A 23,339-nucleotide genomic window follows, 5' to 3' on the forward strand; every position below is an offset into this window, starting at 1 on the left:
AGCTTTTAAAGACAGGTTGAAAACTGAACCGATCTGACACCTGATTACCTAATGACGATTTACTGACAACGATGATTTGTTACGTTTCATTACTTTGATTGATTTGTTTATATGATTCATTACTTCTACGTTCAGTTATTATCATATGTTTTATTATTTCCTAAGTTTGAATTTTGACCTCTCAGTTATCATATGTTTTATTATCTCCTAAGTTGGAATTTTGACCTCTGACCTCCATAATGACCATAATGACCATCGATTATTATTGTATTTTTATATAATTTATGTTAATTTATTTATGTTATATTACTTTTTGTATTTTATAAGTTATTTGTCATTGTAATTGGGCTCCCTTGGAAATCAGCCCCTTGGGGCTGAAGGGACAACCCATACGTCCTTAAGATGAATAAATAAATAAATAAATAAATAAATACAGTACTTGTAATGGAAAATCTTTATCAGTCATGTTTTTCCTTTGTTTGAGACAAGGAAGCTTTGATGTAATGGAACATTTTTCAGTTTCTTTTTTCTCTTAATTATGATTCATCTTCAAAGCCAATACCTTAAGGGATGCCTCAGTTTTCCTAAACTGATTTTATCTTACAGAAATACAGAGTTCAAAACAGAAAAACAGAGATGAAAGCAAGCATTTAACAAAGACATTGCTTGCCCTTTCAAGACAAATTCACCAAAGAACATCTAAGTCTTCATTGAAATGAGCAATTTTCCCATAACTGCTGGCTGTTTGGAACAAAGTCTTCAATACAGGGACTGGCTTTGTCTGAACTGCATTGGAAATTGTCAAAATTTGGTAAGTAAATTTGCACTGGTTTACTTTTTTACTATATCTGGTACAATACTGTTGTTCAGAATTGCCAAACTGGTACACGGACACAGCAAACTACAGAACAGGTAATTTCTGCCTAACTAGACAATTCCAGGAGGCTCAAACTGAAAGGAAGTCCCGAGGCCTTTTTACATGTCAGATTTTTCACTGCTGTGCAGCAGTGACACCTAGCTGCAGAGTGAGGTACAACAAGTCAGTATTGCCCTGAAGGAAGGTGACAGAAAGTCATCAAAACATTAGCAGGTGACCATATACTGGTTGTATTCAAAGAAATTTTTCATCCAGATTTACATATGAACTGTACCAACCTGAGGAACCTATTCCGAAAATAGTTTCATCAGGTTGGTAGGAAATAGGATATAGGCATTTTCTTTCAGTAGTTTTACGCATCCAGTAGTGTCTCTTACACATGTACCTAATGCTTATGTTTCAGTATCTATCACAGTATCAGACACCTTCCTCAGAACTTTTGACATTGGCTACATATAACAGCAAGAAGCTGAACTCCAGTCAGAAGCTCTGAGGAAACATAATTTTCTGCTGGTTGTGTAAGAGAAAATCCCAGGTATATCCTGTTTAGAATTTTGTTTTGCTATGAACTTTGCTGACTGAACAGTGCTACTATAAGTTACTCCTACTCACCCCTTACTGAACTTCTTGAAGGGCGGTCTGATGACAGAGCGGCTGGCAATCACACAGTGTCGTCCAATCCTCACGTTGGCCAGGTCACCACGGATGATGCAATCACTCTGTATGACTGTCTATTGGTGTAGGAATAAACAGATGCGATCTAACTCACACTGCCTTCAACTATAGAAAGAAACCACCTATCATCTAGTGGTTAACATCATCATTGATCATGTGCATGATGTACTCATGAAGACTTAGTCTCTAATATAAAGTACAAACAAACAAATATCTATAGTCTAACCTTCCCATTGAGGACGATGTTTTGACTGCCACACAGGACGGACTGCCGGCTGACTTTGTTCCCGGAAGCCTGTGAAAAATGAACAGTTACTTTTACACATAAATTTGTTATCAAATTCCTTCAGGTTGTTAATTGCAAGTTCCTTCATGTACCAGAAGCATATCCACCACTGCCATTGCGTCATGTCTGTAAAACTTGCGTGTTACGCCCATGTAAAGACTACAAGTGACTTGTTTACTAGGCCTTTAACGTGATTTGTAATTTTTTAGGACCTGAAGTATATCTACAGTTTTGACGTGGGGAGGGGGGCGATGGGTGTGTACTTCTACCCGCCAAAATTGTCCCGTTTTCGTCAAAATTTGGAGTCGACGAAACGTTCAACTGCATCCACAGATATTTATGAGATATCTGCTTTACATATGTACGACAACAACACTCACAGTCTCGATATACTCCGCTTTGTTGTAGAAAATATCGCCCAACTCCATTTCTGGGCCGCTTCCGGATTGTACACTGTTGCAGTAAAGATGACTCGATATTCGCTCTTTAAAAATACGCTAAAAATTGTGAAGCTGTAAGCGCATATCGTTAATTAAAACTCATACATATTATCGAATCAAAATATATTGAAACACTTTTGCATCACGTCAGTTTTTTCCTAGATTCATTAACAACAAAATAAAATTGAATTTTGTTCTGAATAGCGCACTATATTTCTTACCGGATATGGAAAGGTCAGAGGGCACACAGTGGCGCCTAGTTTTGACGTCTGATTTTCCCCGCCTCACGAAATTCCGTCAGTTTTCTCCAATCCTGAGGGAAAATGCCTGAGAATGGCGACCAGATGGACGTGAAACAGCTTCTAGCACACAGCGGAGACGCTTCCAGTCTTTCTGAGGCGGAACTGGGACGGGTAGGCAACATTTTCTGTCTTAGCAAAAACCAGATGAGATCGTGCGCACAAACAACATCTTTCTGTTTTCCTGTTTTCTGTTTTGTAAATCTTAAAATATGCGCGGTTTTGTTTTTTTGCGAGATAATTTACAGGATTGTTTCAGATGCGAACCTTCCTTCCAGTACTATTTGTGAAATAATTAAAGTCCCTATGAAAATAACCTCCATGGTGAAAATAAATGAATTTACAGTATTCTACTGTAGATTTCTGTGAAGACAAGAGCATCTCATGCTATCTTGTATATTTTCTGTGACAGTTGAAGAAGCAGTATGAGAAACTGCGGCGGGAGTGGGCCAGGAAACGCAGAAAATTGGAGGTGAGGTCATCACTTGTGCGTTCTTGCTGTTGTTATGTAAACAAGTTTGGCCTAATTGTGGCAAATTACATGTTTATGAACATCTTAGACACCCAAGAAGAGGTACATGTTGATCCGTTACTTGTAGGTGCTCAAATTTTGCTAGCTTCACACATTGTATGTTGGTGTGTTTATATATGTCTGTGTTTATATGTCACTATTTGTGTTTGTATAACGTGTGTGTGAGTTTGTGTCTGTGTGTGTGTGGGGGGGGGGCATGCACATGCATTTGTATGATAATGTTTGTGTGTGATATCTAAATCCAGATTACATCCAGGAAAGTGTGCTGTTTGAATAACTTAGTAAGCAGTAGACAGTAATCGTAATGTATGAAATACGAATTCATTCACTGTCCATTCATAGAAGCTGGATCGAGCTGCTCAAGCCAAACAGCATGTCAGGCAAAGACTGCAGGAACAGTCCTCAGAGACAGGGGGCGCTTCTCACACAGCATCTCCCTTACAACAACGGGACTGTGACAGAGATGGGGACCATAAGAAGGTGTCTGTTTGCGAAAGTAGAGGTGATCCACCATCCAGACATGACCACTCTGTTGTGGATTTCCAGAGTAGGAAGACTGTTTCCTTTTCCTTGGATGTTGTTTCTACAGGTCAAAGCCTTCAGCAAGAAAGTTGCACTGTCCTTGCAACTGAGGATGGTGCAGTGGAAAATACTCTACCAGCACCCCCTAAAACAGGTAGTCTTTGTTCTGAAGAAAATAACAAACAAAGCTCAAACCTCACCAATGACAAGGGTGGTTGTGATGACTACGATAAGCACAAGCAAAATGTCACAAATCTTGAAGAAAGTTCTGAATGTGAGACTCTTGGCTTGGGGAAGACTTTGTCATGCCCAAAAGAAGCCCCTTGTGAACAAGATCTTGATGAGCAAAGACAGAAAGAGCTAAACATACTGCATTTAGGCAACACTGAGCAGAGTAATTCACCAGACAGCAGGAACAAGAAGCCATTGTTTAAAGGCTCATCAAAACAAGTGATACAGGGTGAGAACTTAGAGCAAGTTTCAGGGATTTGTGCATCAAGGAGGGACATTTCAGATCAGATTCCAGGGCCACAACCTGGGCTCAACAATGACGTTTCAGATGTCTCTGCAGAGTTATGTTCAGGCCAGGAAAAGCTCCATACAGAAGAGAACAGTCAGGTTGTGGCTCCGAGCCAGGAAAGTTTGGATGACAACATGTGGGTGGACGGCCTGATGTTTCCTGCAGAGTATTACGTCCGTACCACCAGGGGGATGCAGCGCCAGGGCAGGACACCAGAGGGTGTCGCTAGACAGGTGAGGGCTAGGAGACAGAGGAAGCAGAAAAGGAAGTTGGGTACCAACAGTCAAGACACTTCAGAAGGTTCATGTGGAAGTAAACAGGCTAGGCTCAATGAGATGAGAAATGATGACACAACGTCTTTAGGTGAGGAGTTGTCTCGTTATGGAGATAAGGTAGCAAAGGACAATGATGTATCCTTAAGGGTGGTTGAGGATCTCAAGACTTTGTCAAAGGCAGACGAGAAGATGCAAAAGTCGTCACCTGGGTTGTCTAATGCTTCCTTATCTAAAAACATCTCAAGAAGAGACAGAGAAACTTTGCAGTCTTCAGGTGAACAGGTATACATAACTTCAGGTGAGAATCACCTGTCTACAGGTGAACAGGTGCATGCAACTCCAGGTGAGAAGCACCTGTCTACAGGTAAACAGGTGCTTTCAATTCCAGGTGAGGGTCAGGTGTCTGCAGATGCTGATTCTCAAGACAGTGTCATTCCAGACACTCAGTACAGCCCACTTGTACATGCCCAGAAATGTCTAACTATTCCCAAAGACTTGCTCAGTGAAGATGCAGTCCAAGACAAGCTGCATGTCTTGAGGAAAGGCAGGAAGGCGTTGTCCTCCCATAACACACCTGTGCAAGGTTCAGGGTTAAGGAGACTGGTGAGGAGGAAGGCGACAAGATCCTGTCAGAACTCACCTGTGCAGTCTGATGGATCCCCAGGTGTTCTAGGAGAAGGAAATGTGAGCCCACAAGACTGGCCCCAAGGTGTCTTGAGCCAAGGAAGTTTGGAGAAGCAGGTGTTTTTCAGGAGATCTCAAAGATTAGCTGACAGATGCAGCCAAGAAACACAAACCAACGCCTCTCTAAGTACCCCAAAACAAAACCACAAGGTTCTGAAAGAAGCTCAAGTTGTGAAAGTACCAGAAGAAAGTGAGAAGTCTCTTAGTAAAATTCAAGACAGCAATTGCAAGACAGATGCTGAAGTTGACAAAAAGAGACAGATTTTCCCTGTACTTACTGATCAGCTGGTTGAAAAACTGAAGAACTCCGAAGTGATGAGTGAGTTTCATCTGCCTTACTCTGATTATGGGACACTAAAGGTGGCAAAAGCCAGGGAAGCTCCATCTAATGATTTGGGCAGAAACTGCAGGAGTAGGCACTCCAATGAAACTGATCCCAAAGATGTACAATGTGTGTCCTCAGACAAAGAGGTTCAAGAAATTGCTCCCTCTATTCCAAGACTCTCAGAAGCATTGTCAAGAAGCAACCAGAGTTTCAATGTAAAACCTAGCCTTTCTCCTGACATAAGGAATACTCCCAAGGACATTTCTAAGACAGAACTTGGTCAAGAAAAGAAGCAAAGTGTGTTCCCCTACCTCTCACCTATGTTGCACAAGAAGTGCACAAAGGAAGTGTTAGACTTCTCACTTGTTGGTTCTGAGTATGTAAAACTGAAACTGAACAAAGTTAAGTCCAGTCCACGACCTGCAGCAGCAACAAGCAGCTGTCGTAGTACCTCAGGACATGGGAGATACAATGAGCAAAGCTGCAAAGCAAAGACTAATCTGCCACCCAGCAGTACTAGGTCTGAACATTCCTCCAAAGATAAGGACACGTCAGTCAAGAAAGATTCTGACCTTGAAGATGTAGAAAATAAACAGCAACAGAAAACATACGAGTTGGCACAGGAAAATACTTCTACCCGGCTTAGTTTATTGAGGAACAACAAGAATGAGGGTACAGACTCTGAAACTCAGGAACCTGAAGAATCACTTGGCGGGGTGACTGACAAGAGTGGAGAAGAAAGTACAAACACAGCACTAGTTCCTTCTGCTGACCACAAGCAGCCTGTGTCTTCCTTGGAAACTCTGAACGTCATAGGCTCTGGTGTGGACATCACAGGTGTAGGAGACAGTGAAAGAAACATAGTAGAGACAGAACCTGTTAGCATAAGTGTCACACCTGTACAAGGTCATAGTGAGGACTCACAAGGGACAGGTGTAGAAGAAACACCTGTACTGAGTGGACACGAGGAGGTCCTAATGAGGACAGGTGTGGAAGGAACAGGAGAAGATGTGACCACAACCCTGCCGGAGTTCTCAGCATGTCTTCAGGTAAAGTCTTCTTCAAAAGTCTTTGAGAAACTTGGTAGAAATCAGGATGTGTCTTATAGAGCTGGTTGATGTAGTCTTAAATGTCGAAGTAGCTTGAAGTTATAATTTTAAGGTGACATCATGTATCTAGTCTAGTATACATGTACTTTATAAAATAAAATCCTTGCAGTCCAGAATTGGATATTGATGTGTTACTTAAAATGGGGAATCCAATGTATTAAATCCTGCACCAGTACCAGTATATTCAGATCCATTCAGAATGGAAGTTTTACTCTTAGTAATAGTATGACATACTGTAGCAAGGAAGACAATGTGTTAACTGATAAGATTGTGAACATTTCTTGTATTCCAGCTGACAGATGAAGCAGTTGTTTCCATGGTGCTGGGTGAAGCCACCCTCCAGGATGAGACAATTCCAGTGTTGGCTGTGTGTCAGAAAACACAGCTCACACTTTGGGTACAGCAGGAACAGGACTGGACCCCTGGAGCATGTTGGGACATAGACAAGGTACAGCAATGTTCTGTTGGAAATGTTGCGCAGAGTACTCTCATCTGCCGAATAAACATACCCCCCGGAATAAACGTACCCCCCGGACAAATCTTCAAAATCAAATAAACATACCCCCGGAATAAACGTACCCCCCGGAAAATTACCAAAATTGACGGGTAACCTGTGTCTCTTGTACTAAAATGCGCCCTTACTGATATATGCACAAATCTTTAACTGTTATTTGCAATTAGGAATTGAAATAGACAAAAAAAGGGGCATTTAATATTTCGTATTTTGATAAGCACCACCCATGACAATAGAACATTCAGACGAATTTATGCACGCGGTGATTGCAAAAACCGGCCCGAAAATGACAAGTTTCTCGGTACAGTACGCGTTTATAAACGTCTTCACGTCGATGATTTGTCAATTTTTTTCACACGAAGTTGAAAAAAATTACTGGTTTTCAAAAAATTAATAAACGTACTGTGCAAAATAAGAACGTACTGGGTGGATGTTAGGGCCCAAAAAAATAAACGTACCCGTATGTTTATTCGGCAGATGAGAGTATGTCTACCCTTTCTCTCTACAAGTCCCTGTCTACCATGGCAGCAGACACTGAAGGCAACCTTAAGCCACACCACTTTACACGCTTTTCTTTCATTTGTGAGGGGGTATACTTTGTCATAAAAGTTTAAATTTGGCAACAGTTCAAGATGAAAACAGGGATAGAAGGAAAGTCTGACTAGCTGGTATATTCACTCTCTGAAACTGTGTACCAAGGTACAGACTGCAAAGTGTAAATTCCCTTCAGGATTTGAAATAGCCTGGCTTACCACTTTTCTTGTTACATGAAGATAACATAAATGTAATATGTAGTAATCCAAGAGAAAATCGTCTGTTATGTTGATGTAATCTTCAGGAGGAGGAGGTCTGTGATGTTTGCCTGCTGTCATGTGAGGTCGGAGTTCAGGTCCTGGTTGGAGGAAACTTCCCATCAGGCCATCTCAAGTAGGCAAATTCTGTTTTTTGGTGTTGGACTGTATTTTCACTGGAGTCTGTGTCATACATTGTTGTTACACAACATTTCAATATATTCTGGCACTATTTTGTTTTCATGTAAAGTCACAATCATTAAACAGATTGGTTGAACCCGGAGGAGCCATGATATTAGACATAAAATTTACATGTGTGTGTTTTCAGCTCCAGAATAAATGCACAAGTACATTTATTTTTTTCTGGTCTGAAACTTTATCATCCTCACTTTGGACAGTACATAATGTATTAATAATATATATATATACATGTTCACATTTACACTGCCTCTACTGTCCCTGCTAACTGTGACTTCTCTGTTACAGACTATTCTACACAGATGGAGCCTCTTCTTCCTCCAGCCTGGACCACAATTGGTCAGGATACCAGGCCCAGGACAGAGACGGTTGCCATGGAGACAGGAACACAGACTACCATGCCATGGCAAAAGTTCTACCAGGGGGTGTTGCCATAGCAACAGGGATGTGCCAGGGAGGATCCAGTGTGTGCAAACTTAGCTTCAGCGGCAGAGATGGGTGAGGGCTTTGAGGATTTAGAATGAAAGCTGGTACAAATGTAGATAACACAGGGATCAAAGTAGCTTGTATTTCTGCTTTCTACTATGTGGGATGCATAATGCCACACTTGGACTCTTTTTGCATTAAGCTGTCAATCCTGTGTATGGTGACACTGACAAGCATCAAATTTAACTTCTGCCTGTAAGAGGAAACCAGCGCACTTATCGAAAATATGACCCAGTGTGCTTGGCTGAAAATAGGAGCTGGAACAGGCACATAGCAGTGTTGTTGTAGCTGATGAAAAAGCTATTCCCATTGTTTGAAGTGCTATGCTTTGAGTTGACCTGATTAACCAGTTTACTGTCACTATTGACTTTACAGACATATGGACGAGCAGACCAGACTAGCGATGCCAGCTGTCTTGTGGATCAGCTCACTATGTCAGGTGGAGGGGTGTGAGGGCTGTCTGCTAGGAACCAGCAAAAACCAAGTCCTTCTATGGTAGGTCCAGTTTTAAGAACTGGCCTTGAACTACATTTGGAAATATAATGTTTTCCATTTCTTGTTAAGAATTACTTTACAAGTCCTGATTTGTTCAGTTCAGCTTTTAATTTCAGAACCAGCTTGTTAAACTGGTAGAGCCAAAGCAGCATACAGTAGGGTAAGAAAGTAGTGATTGATCAGCAGTTAGAATTCTATTTCTATCTCAAGAGCTGTGTGTACTTTCCTCACCTGTAGGAACCATACCTCAGGTGTGCTGCTCAGGTGTGTAGATCTGCCAGGTGTACAGCCCACCTGCCTGTATGCTGCAGCAGACCAGGTAAGTCATTTACCTATCTGTTGGAAACATACATGCGTGTACTACCACGTTATTACTAGACTATAAAGTACAAGTAATAAGTAAAGTACCGTAAGTCTGGCTGCCATTGTACCTATCAACTTGATGAAACTTATAAAAACAAAGCATTTACAGTACACCCAACACAAAGAGTCCACTCATCATACAAATTTTTACCTGGCAGTTGGGTATCAGACACACTGTCTGACTTCTGCACAACTTTCAGAAACTGCATCATTGTGAGTGTGTCAAAAGTGAGAGGAAACATGAGACTAACATGTGAGTTCCCTCCTTACAGGGCCTTCTCTTCACACTGCTGAGTAGTACTGCAGAACAGCAGCTCCAGACAGCCTGCTCTCTTGTCTCCATCAACCCTGGAACTGGCTACAGTCTGTCCCTCCAGAAGTACAGTCTGCCACAGGGGAGCAGTCTGGAGAGGTACGTGTTAGCTGGGAGCCACAGGGAAGCTTAGTGACAGGGCTTCACTTTTTATCTGGGAATAGGTACATCTAACCTAAACATTTAGGTGCAAAAAAAAATTGTACAACACAAGTTCAAGTGGAATTTGAAAGGAAACTAATTACAAATCTTACTTGAGTTTCAATCTTCAGAAATTGAATCAGAACTGTTATTAGCTAACAGAGATTCTGTGTTGGTACTAGATTATAAAAAAAAAACACTAATCAGCAGGTGTGTTGCCTTGCTTCAGGTGTGTCCAGGGATGCCTGGCTGGCTCCAGACTGTTTGTTCTACAGGAGAGTGGAGAGGTGCATGTGTGGGATGTTTTTAGCTCCAGGATGGGTTCAGTTTTAAAAGCCAGCAGCAGGAAGCCTTCCTGTCTTACTGTGGACAAAAACCTTCTCTGTTTGGGGACATCACAGGGATGTGTCCATGTGTACAACTTGTAACAGATATGTACTAATTGCTACATTTAGTGCCCATTTGTCTTAAGTTGAAGTTCCCATGTTTAGAATGATACGTAAAGCAGTTTACTGATTTTAGCTGTTCACTGTTTCAAATTGTTTACAAAAGTTGTATAACCCTGTATATATTTCATATTTCTGTTCTTAAGTGAAAGATGTTAAAGATAAATTCCTCACCATGTAGTGATTCAAAAATTAATGCTATCATATGTTTCAGTTTAGATATATCATATGATTATATACTAGATATTAGATAGACTTTTACAAAATTAATTTGAAAACTTGTTATATTTCTTCCATTGTGTTCAGTAGTTATTAAAGCACCTTTGTACCGAGTTTGATAAGCAGCTCCATATGATTATGTGTTAGAAAACAAGTGTACTTTTTCACCAAAAACATCTCCTTGGTGCTGAAGGACCATCCCCACTCTGTACTACCTGTACTATCCCTTTCCTTGGTGCTGAAGAACCGTCCACCACCCTGTACTATACTGTACTATCCCTTTCCCTTCATACACCTCAACCCACATACAGATGTACATTCAGTCACACAACCACTCTACATTTGTACATCCAAACAGATACTCAGGAATTAAGTTGTCACCAATGTTCAGAAGTTTTGCAGTTCCTTTTATTGCTGAATTTTAGATCCAGAAGGAATGAGTAGGAATAGCATTAATATAATAAACTTAAGGATACATTTAAAAAATACAACCAATTTTGGAGATGGCTTTCTTTCATTTCTTTGGAAACTGGTTTCATAATGTAGTACCATGTCTTACTCTTAGCATACATTCCATGTACATGCGAGAAAAAGGAAAAAATGTAGAAGCAGACTTTCAGAATTCATTGACGTGCATACTGCATGTAAAGTGATGTGTTGTACACAATTCCTCAGATCGAAGTGCAAATGTAAACATTATACTAGTAACAATGAATATGAGCCCATTACATGGTACATATTCTTCGATTTACTGGCCATCTTTTAACAATATTTTGACTGGTTCTACAATCTGTATCCCTCACTATAAGCTCAGCACCATATCACGTATATAAATCTACCATGAACATAATATGCTTAACTTGTTCTAGCCCTGTATTCATCTAAACTAAAAGTTAATAATTATGTTTGGGCGCATTTAGCTTACAACAAAACAAAGCATTTTAAACCTTCACCTTTAAAGGTTATACACTTACACCCAACAGATGGAAAAGTACACGACTGTACATACATGTACCTGCCAACAGTATCTTCCTTCTCCTCTATCTATGCATGCCCTTGGCATTGGCAAGAAATGTCACCAAGTCTTGAGAATGGCTGAACAATAAAAAAATTTGTACTTTAGATCTTGCCACTACCTTCTGAACTACTAGCTGTCACTAACACTACATTGTATCCCGAAGCTGTCATTTCCAACACTACTGAGAAAATTCTGGACTTACTGGAATTAACGAATGTTCAGCACCTGTCTTTGTTCAGGAATGAGTAATCTGCCATGCCTACTGACATCACTTGCAGATAGAATAACTCCATCAGCAGTGGAACAATTCTCTACACTTCTTAGCACCTATCATATTACACTATTAGCTTAGATTTTGGAGGTATAAAGCTAATATATACTATTAAGCACATAGAATCTTTATTTTAGTCTTACATCTATTAGTAACAAGCTTTTTTAAAGATAAAGGTTTGCCTTTCTAATTTCTAAATCTTCTATGATCCTTCTCTTTTATCACCATGATATATCTTTTTAAGTATTGCACCTCTGGAGTTGATATCAGTCATCAACACAGGTCACTTCAACTTCAATGGAAAGATGCCAGAAATTTTAAATATCTGAGTCTGACATTTTAAAGATGCACACCTTCCTTGTAAGTACATTTATCATATCATAAAGCTATCATATCATTGAAGAAAACATACAATCTTTCAAATGTTATGTAAGCCTTGATAACCAGTAGAGAATTGGTAGCAAAACGGCTACTTCAGTCTACTAAAGGTTAAGCGATATAATGTAAATTAAAAGGTTTTGCTTCCAACAAAAATGACTTTTGAAGTTCACATATTCAAAGTGACCAGAATCATTTGGAGCTATATCATCCTTGCCACCATGCTGACATCACCAGTACTACAGCATCTGCATCCATCCCCCTGTCCCACTCCCCAGGTACTGCAGCCTACATCCCGGGCCGCTCCTGCGGATGCTCGGTTTCCACACCGACCATGTCGAGGAGGAACTTGTCGGGGTTGTCCTGCCAGTCGTCTCTGCCCGGACGTTTCACCTTCTGTGTCTTCTCAGCCTGGCGATGCTCCCAGTCCCGCCAGCGCTGCTGCTCCTTCAGGGCACCCTCATCCCCACAGCCCCACACCTACAGGATCACAACAGAAGGGACATAAGATTAGGAAATAAGATGATCATCTCCACAGCCCCAGACCAGAAGGAACACAAGTCTTAGTGTACTTCACACACACCTGAAGGAACATAAGATTAGGAAACAAGACTCATCTCCCAAGGGAACCAACTTGAAGGTTATGTCATACACACATAAAGGATTTACATAATCATGTCTTATAAGCCCATAAACAGCATATATGCGACCATATTCCCTTCAAAATGGTTGAATGCATGGATCTGTCCCTATCAGCCTGGTCTTGCACAGCTTGTACCTGAATTAAAGAAAAAAAACCTAGATTTGTCACTGGTTATGCCAAACAAGCAATTTGAAACAAACCTCGACATTGGTGATGGCAAACTCCCCCTCGGAGGTCTGTATGGAGTCCAGACTCTGCAGGCTCAGTAGTGGGTTGTCGAAGTTGCGTCCGAAGTAGATCCCATTCTTGACGGTGCGTGCGTGGTGGTTAACAAACATCATCCCCTCCCCCTCCTCCAGTACCCACACCTCGGGGGTCAGCTGCAGCAGGAGACAGTCCAGCCCTCCCCATGCCTGGGAAACAACAGGGCATAGATAGGTTCTATCTACCCATCAATCCATCCATCCAATGTCAGTGGTAGAAATACTCTTTTTTCTGTGTTCTGCAATATTGTAGAATGTCAAAATTTTGTTCAATCTGCAATTTGCAAACACCTTCAGAAAACACTTATAAGTCTGGACCTATAAACCCATGCAGTATTGCATGTTGGCAAACATGTAATTTGAAAAAAAAATGCAAAATTTTAAAGATCTTTCTGTCTCACCGCAGTGCTCTCCCTCCACTCTGTGTCCACAGCGATGCAGAAGGTGAACCCTCCTGTACAGCTGATGAGCAGGATAGTAGGGTCCTTGTAGGAGAACACATGGTGCTCAAACCTGAAAGTATGTTAAAACACAAAGCATTCATACCTGGGGCATGCGCAGGAGGGGTGTACCTGTAATACCATACAGTATTAGGTAGGACCCTCCAAGGAGACCTGACCAGGTGTTGTATCCTTAAGAGACAAATTTCCTACAGACTAAGTTCTTTTGTTTGTTTGTTTGAGCTTGGGAAGAAGTTTTGACAGTGCCTACCTGGTCAGACTCTGTCCATCTTTTTGGCTGCTGTACAGCTGACTCCACTGAAGCCACTTCGGAAGCTTACTTTGCTCTGCCAGCTAGAAGGACAGAAAATGTTGTTTGTTTACGCTTCAAAACCATCTATTTCTTCTTGACAGCACTATTGCCCTTAGTCTTACATGTCTTGCTTTGAAGTAAAATAAGTAGTTCTGATGTTAAAAACCCAACCAGTTCTGGTTATTCTGTGTTAAGCGTCTGTGATAAGTCTCACCTCTGCCCGGTTCTTTGTATATCGGATGGGTAGGATACAAGACAACACCCAGGCCATGGGGAGGTCGATCATACTGTCAGCAAATCTCTGCTGTACTGCTGTTACAAGCTCTTCATTGGGACCTGGAAAAACATGCATTTACATGGTCTCACAACAAAAAATATATAAACAGTGGTTGTTGAAAATTTGAGTTTGAATAAAGTTCAACATTTTACTTTAAAAACAAATATGATAACCGACTTAAGTGCTGTTTCCAAGTTAAACTAAGCATTTTCTAAAATAAATAGAAGAAGTTCATCTGTGTTCACTTGGTATAATCTCCAAGCAGATCCCAAGCAGATGTACAGTTTGTAAATTTCTGTTTAATATGCTATGATGCTGTTTTGCTTTTAATACTGGTATGGGCCACTGGTCTGAAATGAAGAATAAATAAAAGATACTATGGTGGCAAAAAAACTATCCACACATGGATTGGGTGTGTGCAATACCTGCAGGCACCTTTCTTACCTTCCTGTGCCCCCAGCAGAGTCTTCTGTACGTAGGTATGCAGACCTGAGAACAGGTGGAGGTAGTGGGACTGGATCACAAACTGGAGCTCCTGCCCAGTGTGTTTGCTGCACGCCTTCATGATACTTGTGGCCAGGGAATCCAGGATACTGGTGTCCCCCTTGAGAGTCTCAGGGTCAAGGTTCATTGAGGTCAAACAGAGGGTGTAGGCTGTATGCACCATGTTCCTGTGGGTCAGGGGTGGAAGGTTAAGGGTCAAAATTAGCATCCGGCTTACAATCAACAAGCTCTGTAATTGTGAAATGTTTTAATGAAGCAGCTTATACTTTATGAGAAAAATTTGTCTTATTTTCAAGACCCCCATTTTGATTACACCTGTGAGACATCTAGCTGTACCTGACTCCTTCCTCCGTCACTCCTTCCTTCTCAAAGAACACATCGTGGTAGTATTTAATCTGAGACGACAGCCCGGTCAAGTTCAGGGTTTCCTGAGCTCCGATCAGAAATGCTCGGCGACCAACACTACCTAAAAAAGTGAAACCAAACAGTGACTTTCAACATTCAATATGGGGCAACAGGAACATTTTTTTACACAATCAGGTCCTTCAATTTCTGTTACTAGTGTTAGAAGGCAGAGATGTCAAATTTGAAAATCAGAGCGGTGAACATGAATTTCCTATGAGACAGTTCATGGTTCGTTGAATTTATTTTGTACAAATTTGTACAGTCCCTGTACACCTGATCAGTTTTCATTGGTAGGATTAATGTTTTTTTAATCATTTCAAGCAATGCCTAGAAACAAGCTGAAATTGATATCATTATATTTTATGACATATGATTGATACCAGTGCTTTATTACCGGTAAGTCAATTGTTTTATACATGTTGTACTGCATACATTTTGAAATACTAGTAATTATGCGTATCTGGAGCTGTTTTTACTCTGTGTATTACGTGACCAATCTGATTTAAAATTAGACAAATCTGCAGGATCAGGTAAAAACTGTTTTCGTGTTATCTTGCTGATCAGGAACCTTGTTCACTATTGTAAGTTACCTTTTTGTAAAGACTGTGCTGCTTCACTGGCAGGACCTGACCACAACACAACATTAACACTTATAGTAGGGGTATTGCATAAACATTTTGTTTTGTTATTAGCCATTTACAGTGTAGTTTATCAACAGGAAGAGCGCACTAAACTGAACAAAATGGTTTGTGTTTGAAGTAAATCGAATGTTGTATTGCGGAGATATTTGCAATAAGTCCTTAAGTAAGTTACCGCAACTCATCTTGGTTTCGGTAAACTCTCCTCTGCATTTGTCAAAAACAGGAATTGTAAACTTAAACTGGAGCATGTGTGAGGCAACAGAGGGACAGAAACACACCACACAGGAGGAGAGGACTACTTACGGCTGCCTGCATCCAAAGGAAGGGCATGATTAAGGCAAGGAAGACATTCTAAGAACAAAGTCTACAGAAGACAACAAATTATTCCAAGTCTCTTTCATCCTCTTCGCAAATCTGTTTGTGGAGAGGACAAAAGTGACTCAGCAGCTAAAAAGAGGTTTGGTAAGCAGGCTATAGAAGACTATAGTTTAGAAGCAAAGAAAGGAAGACATTTTAAAGTTACAACTTCAGATCACTGTGAGTCATAAACACAAAGCCTTTATCCCCTTAACTACAGTGTATATTTGATACTGTACCCCACATTTGTAGTGTTAAAAAACATGTACATGTAGAAGTCACACCACTGTACTGTCCACAAAGCCCTCAGCACCTAAATGCTGCAAAATTTCCATGAAATCAGTGCCCTAAAGCACATTTTTGAATGACCCTCTGCTAAATGGACTGAGTTACACCCTTTCTCAGTGCTTGCCCTGGAAGTGTGCCGTGGCATACAGGGCTGAGAGTTAAGAGCCCTGCTCTCTGGAATAACTTCCTGTGGCACACGTCCAGATCCTGTAATCTCTCGCTGGGGATCATAGGTTAAAACCATGGCACTTAGCAGAGGCCTGGTCAAGAATGACCCTGGGGTTTAAGTGCTGGTCATTATCACAGAGAGAAATGGTCAAGAATAAATGCTGAAGCAGCTCTGTGGCCATTACCATTCAGGTACTGTGGATAGCATAGTGGCATGCTTATTGGGAGTAACAGTGATGTTCATTTTCTTTGTTCACTCATAAAATATTAATGTGAAAATTCTGCACGGACAAGATGAAACTTCAGGGCTGGAAAGAAATCTTGGATCTGAACATATTCAATTCCTAAAACTGTGTATGTGTAGCAAAGTATAAGCTTTCTCCAGTCAGTTTCCATGTTGATTTTGCAGTTCAACTGATGTAATCGTTCTAAAATAAAAAAATAAGCCCTTGAGGTACAGATAAATTCATTAGTGGGGCCTTACACAAAACAAGGGATGAGACATGGGAGGCAGGTCTGGGCAGTTACAGGGGCAGATTATTATTGAAGCATATAAATTGTAAATTATTAAGGGATTGAAACGATCTATGATCAAGGCTTTGGTGGTGACAAAGATAAACAATTTTGCCATTGTAAAATGACAGTCATTTTGATCATGATCAGATGTGACATACCTGTGCATGATTTGAATACAAATTTACAATACATACAATTGTTCCCATAAATCATTCATAATCGGTTATAAGACTGTAAGATAACCTACTCTATCAAAGTCACAACTTTGTCAAAAGTAACGGGCATCATTGCCTCCCATAAATCTTTCTATAAAGATTTCTGCTATCAGAAAACATGAAATTAATTGATCTGAGTGTGCCAATCCTAATCAATATCATTGTTGACTATGATTGCCAATTTCTAGATACACTGTATCAGAATTCACATTCGAGGAATTTATTGGAATTCAAGGCATTATAAGTCTGATTCCCCGAGGCAGATCATGCCATATGGCAGGTTCCAATTTTCATGTAAGACTAGAGTAACCATTTTGACAATAAATTACTAAGGGAAGTCTGCCTTTATAAGTTATAGCTATTTGTGCAAAAGAGACTATATTACCACAAACCCATGCATTCTGTTTATTATACTCTCAAGTATGTAGTTCCTATTTACTTAATGAATATAAACATGTAGATTTAGACTTGTCACTATAAGTTGTAATCAGCAGTACCATGATACATATACATTGCAATAATTGTTTGCAGTATAGTTTTCATAACTTGTATCTTGTTACATAATTTCTATATCATTCCCTCAGGATCTCAATTAAAAGCAGCCAACAGGTCGAGTAGTTTGCGAATAAATAAAGGCCAAACAAACAAACAAATCACGTTCTGACCTGATGCAGGGTTAGGTGCGATGGCGTTGAACATGACCGAGGCGAACCCCGGTAGCGGCGTGCCGAACAGCTGCCGGAAACCCTCCTCGGTGATGCAGGGGTCCTGCCCGGGCTTCTCCTCAGCCAGCCGGGCGAACAGCGCTTCTAGGCGGGGGTCGAACGACTCGGCCGCCGCCGCCGCTAGCTCGCCCTGGCTCCCCTGCTGGTTCCCCATGCTGGTCTAGACTGTCACAACACGATAAACTTGGCATTATAAACTCTCTCTGTCATATATAGATCAGTCGGTCTCGAAAGACGAAAATGATTAAACTGCGCAAAACTGGATGGTACACAAACATATACAATAAATCTACACAAATAATACAGGCGGACAGTCACGATCAAAATTACATGCAATTACTCTGGTGGAAGGAATGGCAGATGGTCGGTAATTCAATTAGTTATCACGATATGGAAAGAAAAACACACTCATGGCCATGCACATGCATGCAGGTTCGGAAACATAAACACTGGCTGCGCTGCACACCTTTCTGAAACACAAACCAAGCGCAGTTTACCGCAATAACAGCCGTTAAACAAGGACAGGAGCAACACGGATCCTAGCGCAGCAAGCGGAGAGGAGATTCAGCTAGTTACACGTTCTACAGCGTGAGAAAACTACTAATAGTGAGTCAAAATCATCTGTTACGACTAGTTTATTGATCTTCGGTCGCCATTTTGGGGTCGTGACCTTGGGAATCTGCCACTAATAAAAAGGGAGAAATCCTTTAAAGGCAAATACGTTGTAACGTATAATAGATTGGTTTTAAATATCAACCAAATAAATACATACATTGAACTGTATTATTAAAGTTAAATATTTTGTTGTAATTATAGAATATATCGTTAACTCCATTTTGAGATAAGATCAATACATTTTAAAAGAAGTCACCCCTATCTCTGTGTGGGTAGTGGTATATCCACGTTGGGCTGTGTTCTCGGCCAAGGTCTGTACCAGACGATGTTTACCTTCTTGCCTGCATGTTTGCACGTTTGTTACGTCATGACATCTGTCAGACGTGATTTATGTGACTTAGTAAAGATGTTTGGAGTATAAAAAATTACGTTTTAACTCTATTATAGGGACTATATTGTGGCAAAACTACATTAGAAAAAAAGGTCCTGAAGGTCCTGAAGGTCCTGAAATTCCAACAAAAAAAATTGTTAACAAAGCAAAGTTGATAGTAAACCTCTCGAATGTTACCTTTTTATCTCTATGGGAGAAAGAAATATCGCAACAAATAAATTAAATATATTGATGATGTTTTATTGAAATGTACATCATACATCTATATTATACGTTGATGTTCCATACCTGCAGGAATGAGAGAATTAGGAGAGACTATTGTTGGGGACCATCCATAAATGCAGGCTGTGGGAGCAGGAACTGAGGGATCGTTTCACAAGTCAGAGAAATCGTAAACAAGTCACCCATGGCTACAGCAGCTGAAAATATCCCGAAGGTGTGTCAACTCAACCTTTCTGCTAAGCTGGGAATTCCAAATATTTTGGGCGGCTGCCTACGGATTATGAAGACTAGAAAGGCCTGATTATGCCTTACGAAAAAGGGCATGCAGGTCCTCTCACATTGTTTGTGAAAAAGTATATGCTTAATGTTAGTACAATGTTATTGTTACAGCTTTACACAAGTCTAGTCTAAGTCATAAACTTGCCCTCAGGTCCTAGCGAAGCTGCAGTGGATGAGAGAGCAGCACATCTGGCCTAACGGCCTGCGGTACCTGTGGACAGATGCCCACGGGGTGTGTCTTCTGGTGTCGCTCTACAAGGAACTACAGGAGGAGAAGTACCTACAGGTGGGTATCATTGTCTTGTGTCTTCAAGTAACAACCTCAGTGTCTTCAGGTAAGGGTTTACGGAAAAACCTGGGTGCCTGCCATGCCAGGCTACCTGGGAGCTGCCATGCCAGGCTACCTGGCCTGTCCACCTGGCCACCTGGCCAGTGTTTAACCCGTGGGAGTGAAGTGTTGTTTTTGTGTTTTTTGGCTTCTCTGTCTGTTCTACGATTCCCAACTTGTAACCAATGCAGTGTTGGCATACATTCTGAGTGATGCTTAACTAAGTATTTCTGTCGGTGAAGTCTGCAATCTCTGAAATTTGCCTTGTTGTGTACGTGAGTTGCATCTTACACAAACCCTTGTGGCCTGAAGTATGTTTTGACTTTGAATGGAATGTGAAGTCAGCTATTTTGCTGTAACAATACAGTTTAGTGCATTCCATAATTATGAGCTATAATTATAGTTTCCAAGTTTCATGAGTTACTGGATACCTCCTGATTTGAGAATCGTTGTTGATCATGCATCAGGAGGCAGAGGCAGTAGTCGCGGATGTTTATCGTGTTCTGGGTCGGCAGCGGGGACTGCGGATTGGTGAGGAGCCAGACCGAGACGGACAGTACTTCCACTACCTAACAAAATGGATGTACGCCCTTCATCAGATGGGCAAGGTAGTAGTATAGTCAGTACTACTGTAGTTGTGACTCTAACCCAAAGAAGTAAAGTATTAATGTTTTGGGTGTGTGTTTGTCAATCTGTGTATAAGTTTTTCCAAACATTGATTCTACTTTTGTCTATGGAACTGGCAGGGTTTGCAAAGCAATGTTGGTCAATGCATCTAAACATATCCCTGTCCTTAGTGCTGAATCATAGGTGACTATCAACTGTGATGAAAAACAAAACTGACAGATGACTGTCCAATGTGATAGATGACCAGTACCTGTCCAAGGTGCTGAAGTATTTCCTTAAGACAGTGCCAGCCTTCATCCCCAGTGACACCTGTGTCCTCCCCCTGCAGGTGAAACCTGAGTACCATGAGCGAGCAGTGAAATTAGCCAAGGACATCCACCATGCCTTCTATGTCCCGGGGGTCGGAATTCGCTGGAAGATGTTAGAGGACCTGTCAGGGCCTTACCCTGTAAGATACAAATCAAATCAGATCAACTGTATTGCTCAACAACTGTAACTGGTACAATGTATGGCAGAGAAGAAACAACAAGCTTAGGGTACTTGGCGTACTTTGCAAGGCCAAAGTTTACCAAGCTACTCCAATTAGTTTTGCAGTGTATCTTGTACCTTGGATGGCCACAATTTATAAAGCTCTCTCCTATAGTTTGGTTTGTCCATACATGTATTTGTCTCTTTGATGTATTTGTCTCTTTGACCGCATGTGAATTACTAAACGTTTTCTGTTCCTGATATGTGCCCTTGTGTTCTATCATATTTCTATTTCAACTGGTCCCTCATATAACAGTAGTAGTTGTTTCTTTGTGGCTCCATGGTCTTCTGGAATTTCTGGTCTCTGTAGACACTCCAAATTTCCATGGTAATAGAAAGCCCAGAAAAGGGTAACTTACAGGTAAAGCGCAACCCTTTTACTTCCAGGGTTATGGCCTGGGTGGGCTGGACTTCTATGATGGGTTTGTGATGTACCGGCTGCTCGACCCGTCTGCACTGTCTGCAGAGATCGTCAACCTGCAGCAGCTGGTCATGAAGAACTACAAGAGCTTCAGCTGCACACAGGTGGGGCCCCAGGAAACGCTGGGATTGGTCAGGAGTTGCCTTTGAGACATGTACAGTTGCTAAGGAACACTGTGATTGGTCAGGAGTTTGCTTGGAGACATGTACAGTTGCTTCCAAGGGAACACTGTGATTGGTCAGGGATTGCCTATGTATTTTGCGTACTATAAAAGCTGGTGTGTTACACCCAAAGGGCAGTTATACCAGCTATACGGAATCAGGAGACACTGTTTTCACTAGCTGACTTCCCTCTCATTGGGCAAGATAAACAGGACCTGGCCTGAGCATGTACATAGGATATGATAGAAAATTAGCCCTCCCTGGCTTCTTGAATTAACTAAAACTTATTTCTCCTGCCCCCAGGATCTGGGCCTGGGCGAGTGTCTGTGGATGTCTCACTTCTTCCCCGATGAGGAATGGGCCAAGACCTTACGCCAAAGGTCAGAGGCCACACTGGCGTCCATGTGGGTGCAGAAAGGGGAGGGTCATGGGTACTTCTGCCGCCACCCAGCCGCACGGAATATCGTGTTCGGATTCACTAACTTCGGGGTGTCGTACGGCCTGCAGTCTGTCGGGCTGTGGCCGGACAGGGTCACTCAGATGCACGCGTTCTTTGACACGTACAAGTCTGGGGATGACTACGATACCAAGAGTATCACTCATGTCATGCACTGCAACAGCCTGTTTCCTGGGGTCATGCTTACATGATAGTGTTTTTTCACCATCATTCTTGTGTTTATTGCTCTGGTTCCTTTACAGTTGGAATAGATTTTCAAGCTGTACAAGATTGGCTTTTTTGGAGCTTATAATGTTTTCTGATGGCTGTTGTGTTCAAAGCTAATTTGCAAGACTGTTGACAGACTGTTCAAGGCAGTAATTTAAAATATATATTAAATTACAAGTAATCACAAATCAATGTAGGAATTAGCCAATTGCTAGATGTGTTGGCAGGATACAGTATTTAAAATCAACACTTCGACTGAAACATGATGCATGCTTGTGCCATTCTGTCAGACTAGATTGTTAATCAACTGAGCAGACAGCAATTTCGGGATGTTTCAGCTATTCTGTATATGCATGATCTGGATTTGAAATATCTTTCAATGACATGTTTCTTTTGATGTCATTGTGGGACTACTCCCACGATAGAGTTGTCGTTTTAGAAGGAAACACTGGTCACTTTTTTTTTCATTTTCATAATTTCAGCGGCAATTCGCTTTTTTACATTGAAGATCAATTTTTCACCTCACTTAAAAGAGCATGATAATCATTGTCTTCCTCCACATCCTAAAATCTGCCTCATAGTTATATCAAATTTACTATTTCAAAAAATTACCCGAAAGTCCAAGCTGCTTAAAAAAAATAAGATCAGAAGTGACTATTGTTTTCTGTTTCTCCCTGCTGCTCTGAAGGAGTGAGACGACCTTGAACTCCATGTGGGTGGAGAAGGGCGGCCTGTTTGCCAAGGACAAGGGTTACTTCTGCCGAGAACCTGGTCATAAAGGAGTCAAGTTTGGCTTCACCAACTTTGGGGTGTCCCTTGGACTCCAGGCCGCAGGACTCTGGCCAGAGAGGGTGGAGAAACTGCACGGCTTCTTTGAGAGTTACAAGTCTAATGACGAGTATGATACAGACGCGATCACCCACGTCATGCACTGCAACAGCGTCTTTCCTGGGGTCCTCTGTTCAAGTTTTAACTGACGGACAAGCTATTCTCCAAAAAGATATGGATTAACTGATGCTTCAAATCTTGTTATTTATTTGCATGATAGTATAAATAGATGGATATAGAGTGGGAACTGTGAATGAGAAGAGCTGTTGAACCATCAATGATTTCAACCATAGTATGTCAAGTTATTGTTGCATGTGTTCCTTTTAAAGGAACTCAAAACCAT

The 23,339-nt window shown here is 41.2% G+C and overlaps 4 protein-coding genes across 9 annotated transcripts in view; 2 read left to right on the forward strand and 2 right to left on the reverse strand.

Annotated features, from left to right (window-relative positions):
- LOC109483835 (dynactin subunit 5) overlaps positions 1-2,336 on the reverse strand; it is a 25,505-nt gene extending 23,169 nt beyond the window's left edge. The window contains exons 1-3 of the mRNA XM_019786991.1: positions 2,219-2,336; positions 1,779-1,847; positions 1,490-1,608 (exon numbers count right to left, since the gene is read on the reverse strand). Of these exons, the coding sequence (XP_019642550.1) occupies positions 1,490-1,608; positions 1,779-1,847; positions 2,219-2,266 (236 nt within the window). The 5' untranslated portion in view covers positions 2,267-2,336. The remainder of the gene's footprint in view (positions 1-1,489; positions 1,609-1,778; positions 1,848-2,218) is intronic.
- A 189-nt stretch (positions 2,337-2,525) lies between these two features.
- LOC109481826 lies at positions 2,526-9,837 on the forward strand. The gene is made up of 9 exons (XM_019784438.1): positions 2,526-2,691; positions 2,990-3,049; positions 3,452-6,484; positions 6,837-6,992; positions 7,897-7,985; positions 8,336-8,545; positions 8,909-9,028; positions 9,266-9,347; positions 9,664-9,837. The coding sequence occupies exons 1-9, from the start codon at positions 2,602-2,604 to the stop codon at positions 9,835-9,837; spliced, it is 4,014 nt and encodes a 1,337-aa protein (XP_019639997.1). The 5' UTR covers positions 2,526-2,601.
- A 690-nt stretch (positions 9,838-10,527) lies between these two features.
- LOC109483609 lies at positions 10,528-18,598 on the reverse strand. 6 transcript variants are annotated; one of them, XM_019786674.1, is made up of 10 exons: positions 18,430-18,598; positions 17,873-18,092; positions 15,613-15,648; positions 14,954-15,083; positions 14,558-14,784; positions 14,051-14,172; positions 13,795-13,877; positions 13,485-13,596; positions 13,021-13,233; positions 10,528-12,657 (listed from the first exon to the last, which is right to left on the reverse strand). In XM_019786674.1, exons 2-10 carry the CDS (start codon positions 18,084-18,086, stop codon positions 12,466-12,468), a joined length of 1,329 nt encoding a protein of 442 aa, XP_019642233.1. In that variant the 5' UTR covers positions 18,087-18,092; positions 18,430-18,598; the 3' UTR covers positions 10,528-12,465. The 6 variants fall into 6 exon arrangements, with proteins under 6 accessions (XP_019642233.1, XP_019642224.1, XP_019642229.1 ...); XM_019786665.1 differs by having other exon boundaries at positions 17,873-18,097; XM_019786670.1 differs by having other exon boundaries at positions 18,399-18,598.
- Positions 18,599-18,818: 220 nt separating this feature from the next.
- LOC109483725 lies at positions 18,819-23,145 on the forward strand. Its single transcript, XM_019786784.1, has 8 exons — positions 18,819-18,858; positions 19,233-19,374; positions 19,591-19,725; positions 20,235-20,375; positions 20,723-20,842; positions 21,310-21,447; positions 21,808-21,884; positions 22,857-23,145. The coding sequence occupies exons 2-8, from the start codon at positions 19,345-19,347 to the stop codon at positions 23,143-23,145; spliced, it is 930 nt and encodes a 309-aa protein (XP_019642343.1). The 5' UTR covers positions 18,819-18,858; positions 19,233-19,344.
- The last annotated feature ends 194 nt before the right edge of the window (positions 23,146-23,339 follow it).

This window comes from Branchiostoma belcheri, unplaced genomic scaffold (assembly GCF_001625305.1).
Source record: "Branchiostoma belcheri isolate BF01 breed outbred unplaced genomic scaffold, Haploidv18h27 scaffold11, whole genome shotgun sequence".
NCBI classification, from domain to species: domain Eukaryota; kingdom Metazoa; phylum Chordata; class Leptocardii; order Amphioxiformes; family Branchiostomatidae; genus Branchiostoma; species Branchiostoma belcheri.